This window comes from Kryptolebias marmoratus, linkage group LG6 (genome assembly GCF_001649575.2).
Source record: "Kryptolebias marmoratus isolate JLee-2015 linkage group LG6, ASM164957v2, whole genome shotgun sequence".
Taxonomy (NCBI): Eukaryota; Metazoa; Chordata; class Actinopteri; order Cyprinodontiformes; family Rivulidae; genus Kryptolebias; species Kryptolebias marmoratus.
This window is the reverse complement of record NC_051435.1, coordinates 19,590,272-19,595,457: the sequence shown is the minus strand read 5'-3', so window position 1 is coordinate 19,595,457 and position 5,186 is coordinate 19,590,272. Positions and strand designations below refer to the sequence as shown.

Below are 5,186 nucleotides of genomic sequence, written 5' to 3'. Positions count from 1 at the left end.
GTAATAACTTTCTGTCCCTCTTTTGTTCCTGCTTTTGCAGGACAGGAGTTGCTATTTAGCAGGGAATTTTTGATTGTTTCAACCTGGCTTTTTTATTTCAACTCTTGTCTAAATCCAATAATTTATGCATTTTTCTATCCCTGGTTTAGAAAATCTATTAAATACATTGTTACACTTCAGATACTGCATTCTGATTCCTGTGACGCCATTATACTATAAAACAAGTTGTAAAAAACATTATAATATAACAATGAACTAACAAATTATTTCTACAAAACATTCTGCACTTAGGGACATGAATGTCTTTGCTCATTTATTTTTTTTTATTTATTTCCTAGAAAAACAGAAGATTTCTCTTTTATCTCAATTTAATTAAAAAGCTTTTCTGTTATATGACTGTATGCCACTAGTTTACAAATTCCTTTGTCTTCTTTAGATGATCAGATAATATTTTTTATGGGTTTTTTTTAAGTTTTAAAATTATTTTACAGTGTTGTAACTCTTATAGATTTCGGACCAACAGAAGTAATTAATAATTAACTTCATTAAGATATACATTAAAACTTGTATGTCAAACATGAAAATACTATAACTTTTGGAGGCAATATATCATAAAGTTCAACAAGTTCAGATTACCCACTGTTTTGGAGTCTTTAGAAGGAGACCGCTCCTCATGGGGAGTCCTTTGTTTTGCTGGCAGACTTCAACACTCATGTGGACAATGATAGTGAGACCTGGAGGGGTGTGGTTGGGAGGAATGGCCCCACTGATCTGAACCTTAGTGGTGTTTTGTTATTGGACTTCTGTGCTCGTCATTGTGTTAAGAAGCTCTAAATTCTTTAACTTTTCTATTATAGTTCCAGAGTGTGGGATTGAGAGCATTCTTTTGTGTGTCAGAGTACTGTTAAAATGTTTGTTTGTTACCATTTGGATGTGTCCTCTGTAGCAGCCATCTTGTTTTCCTGCTAAAGAGGAGGCCCGCCTCAAATCCAGTAAATTTATAGGATGTGAGCTAATAAAAGCAGGATTTTGATTGGTTGAAAATTGGAAGAACGGCAAAGTAATTAAAAGAATAAACTGACTTGTAAATTGTGCATCTGTACACATATTTTATTTCTAATAAATAATTGTTAATGTTTACATTATTTATATGAAAATAAACTTTGTTGTTTTTTTATTTCCCACTGTGGAAGGCTGAGGTGATTGGCCAATTTGAACTGAAGGCAGTCTGACTTTGTATATATAGGTGGCCCGCTGGATGTAGCAGAGAGTCTGATGAAAGGGTTGCCATTTTGAAAGCTGATGCTTTTGTGATGCCTGGAAAACCCTAAACCTTGGGACCTTGGGCCAGGCTCTCCAATCTCTGTTGCTGAGGTCACCAAGATGGTTAAAAAGCTCCTCGGTGGCAAGGCTCCGGGGGTGGATGAGATTTATCCAGAGTTCCTTAAGCCTCTGGATGTCGTGGAGCTGTCTTGGTTGACACGACTCTGCATCATTGGGTGGACATCGGGGGCAGTCCCCCTGATATGACAGACTGGGGTGGTGGTTCCCCAATTTAAATATGGGGACTGCAGAGTGTGTTCCAACTACAGAGGGATCACACTCCTAAGGCTCCCTGGTAAGTCTAGTCAGGTGTTCTGGAGAGGAGTGTTCACCGGATAATCAAATCTTGGATTCAGGAAGAGCAGTATGGTTTTCGTTCTGGTCGTGGAACACTGGACCAGCTCTGCACCCTCAGCAGGGTACTGGAGTGTGCATGTAAGTTTGCCCAACCAGTTTACATGTGTTTTGTGGACTTGGAGAAGGCTTTCAACTGTGTCCCTCACGCAGTCCTGTAGGGGGTCCTCCGGGAGTATGGGGTACCAGGCCCTCTGATATGGGCTGTTAGGCCCCTGTACGACTGATGTCAGAGCTCGGTCCGCATTGCCAGCTGTAAGTCGGGTTCGTTTCCGGTGAGAGTTGGACTCCACCAAGGTGGCTCTTTGTCACCAATTCTGTTCATAACTTTTATGGACAGAATTTCTAGGTGTTGAGGGGATCCGTTTTGGTGGCTTCAGGATTGCGTCTCTGCTTTTTGCAGATGATGTGGTCCTATTGGNAGTGCAAACATGTAAAGCTTGTATAAATACTAAATGGTAATGCTGTTCAAACTGTACGATATATTCAAGATACTTTGATTGCTAAGAAATGAGGTTATGCTTAGTCAATGATAGAATATAAACAAACTTGGATATTGCTAAAATGATTTGATTGTTAAAAGTAGGTTACAATAAAATGTAAACAAACTTCGATGTCACTAAAATGATTTGATTGCTGAAATGAAGTCACAATTAGCTTATGATTGAATACTCATGAAGAACAGTTGTGTAAGTGGGGTGAGGGAGGTAGAAGGTTCCAGGGCATTGTGAGGATCTGGAGTTAGCTCCGCCTGTTGGGCGGCGCTACTAACCTTTCCTTCCCCAACTGCACCCGGTTACCTTGATGAGCAGATCCAGCATTTAAGCCTCCGGCTGGTTCCAGATTATCGCTGGAGCATCAAACCTTACGGGTTAGAGTCTAAGCCGAAGGTTCTAACCCTAAAGAAAATACTTTGATAATTTGTTTGCTATTTGCTCTTTGACCCAGGTTACTGCCTCACCTTGACGATCACTGTTCGACTGGAACTTACCTGAACCACGACTGGACTTCTTACCTTCCGGATTGCCACTGGAACCTTTGTCCTCTCCTCGACGCCACGAACGCCTTCTGAACCTGTAAGAGAAAGAAAACATGATTCACAAACTCATCTGTTCCTACGTAAGACTAAGACCTGTACCCAAGACTCACCCTACTCCTTCTTGCCTTCCAGACTGCTCCTGAAAATCATCACTGTAAATACCTGCACGTGTAAATAAATCACTTACCTGATTCCTTGTCTCCGTGTCTGGTTTCAGCTTCGCTCCATGGACAAAAATACCTGGTTTATGTCAGGCATCATGATATGACAGTATGCTTTATAGTATAAAAAGAAGTGGAATGGGTTATCACTTCAGACACAACTAGGAACGTGTTGCTGTTGCTTCTTGTTGGAGAGTTGTCTCCATTCAGCTGAATGTTTAAATAAATGTATGATTTGTTTTTAAACCTCTGGTTTGGACTCGTTTTGTGTGTCCGTCTTTTCTGCAACATCAAAAGATCCGGTGAGGGAAACTAAATGGTCAGGTGAGATTCCTCTGAAAGTAGTGAATCCTAAAAACTTGGTTTTCTCAACAAGAGTCAGATGTAGTCACCCGATTTGTTTCAGATACAAAAAACACAAATTGCTTCCTCCAGAGATTTTATCATCTGTAAAGTGCCACCATTTTCTTCACTGTGACTAAGTCCAAACATGTTTGGTTACCTGTTACTCTGATTGTCACAAGATGTAAGTGACAGGGTGAATGGTTGTCTGTTTGGTTTGTCTCTATGTGACCCAGTGTTGGACAGGGGACCTGTCCAGGATTTACTCTGCCTTTCACCTATGCACTGCTGGAGTTAGGAACCAACTCCCTGTGATCCTGACCAGGACTGTGTAGGTGGAATGAATGGATGGGTGAATGCTGTTCACAATTGGATGTTCGGTCATTCTACCATCTGGGTGATACGGCGTACCAGTTATGACAATACTGGTAGTGTTATTATGTCTTCTTGATTAATTTGGTTCAAATGAGCACTTTCTGACAATCTGAGGTCAGACAGATTATGCTGTATGAATCAGTCTCATTGGAGGGGTGTTCTGCTTGTCATTACTTTAAAAATAAATCGATAGAAGTCAATGAACTAGTTCTTTCTGTTTCCCATATTTTTTGCTACAATTGTGGCTTCTTAAGCATTAATTCTAAAGTTTCTATATGACCTGCTATGTATCTGGTGTTGATCACTGCAGTGATTTTTTTTTCCACAAAAAAAAAAGGCTAAAGTATGTATAATGTTTGGGGACTAGATTTTACTATTGGCTCAGCTATAATTTATGCACATTTTTATGACTGCATCATAGACTATCATCAAAAAGGGAGGGGGAGATGCATGAGCTTTATTACATAAAGTTTTGGTCAGTATGCTGCCAGAGCTCAGAGGCTTTACATCTGCTTTCCTGTCTCTGATTATGGAGACTCTGAATGGAGAAGAGCTCTGCTTCCCACAGCTCTTCAACATTTCCTGCAAGAAGCCGCTGCAGCACCATGCTGAGAATATTTTCATTTACATTCTTCTTTCCTGTATCTCATTGCTGACTGTGACTCTCAACTTCCTGGTCATCATCTCCATCTCCCACTTCAGGCATCAAAATGATTCAATATATTTAGGATTAATTATTCTTCTGTAGATACAAAATTCTGTGAAAGTGATATCAATGTTTGATTGTTTCTTATCACCTGATTCTTATATCTTACCAGCATTCACAGTAGAATACAAAACTAGTTGGTCATTAGTAAAGATCTCCAAGCATATCCTGTTGTTGTACATGTAGTTCTGCATTGGGTCACAGATTTTAGAACCAACCAAAAAATTATTATTTTGAAATCAAGGTAATTTTTTTTGTTTATTTTGTTTGTTCTCTTTTCTTCCAGGCAGCTTCACACCCCCACCAACCTCTTCCTCTTGTCTCTGGCTGTCTCAGACTTCCTTGTTGGACTCCTTCTGATGCCAGTACGAATCCTACAGAAAGGAGGCTGCTGGTTTTTTGGGAGCTTTATGTGTGGATTTTATAACTATGTGTCTTTTATTATTACATCTGCCTCAGTAGGAAACATGGTGCTAATATCAGCTGATAGATATGTGGCTATCTGTGACCCTCTGCGTTACCCCAACAAAGTCACTCAAAGGAAAGTTGTAATCTGTGTTTTTCTTTGTTGGGCCTGCTCTGTGCTTTACAACGGTGTGATGCTGAAAGAATTTCTGAAAAATCCTGACAAATATAATTTCTGCTATGGACAGTGTGTTTTTTTGGTTGAATATATAGCGCAGGTTTTTGATGTGATATTTACCTTTCTTAGCCCCATTACAGTGATCATAGTTCTGTATATGAGAGTATTTGTGGTGGCTGTGTCTCAGGCTCGAGCCATGAGGTCTCATATTGCAGCCGTCAGTCAACAGGGTTCAGTTTCTGTGTCTGCTAGGAAGTCTGAGAGAAAAGCAGCTACAGCTATTGGTGTTGTTGTGATTGTGTT

At 40.0% G+C, this 5,186-nt stretch overlaps 1 protein-coding gene across 1 annotated transcript in view; it reads left to right on the top strand.

Moving 5' to 3' along the window:
- Positions 1-4,107: 4,107 nt before the first annotated feature.
- The window catches only part of LOC108251176 (trace amine-associated receptor 13c-like), a 2,762-nt gene continuing 1,683 nt past the window's right edge, over positions 4,108-5,186 (top strand). Inside the window, exons 1-2 of the mRNA XM_017441367.2 lie at positions 4,108-4,296; positions 4,587-5,100. Of these exons, the coding sequence (XP_017296856.1) occupies positions 4,124-4,296; positions 4,587-5,100 (687 nt within the window). The 5' untranslated portion in view covers positions 4,108-4,123. The remainder of the gene's footprint in view (positions 4,297-4,586; positions 5,101-5,186) is intronic.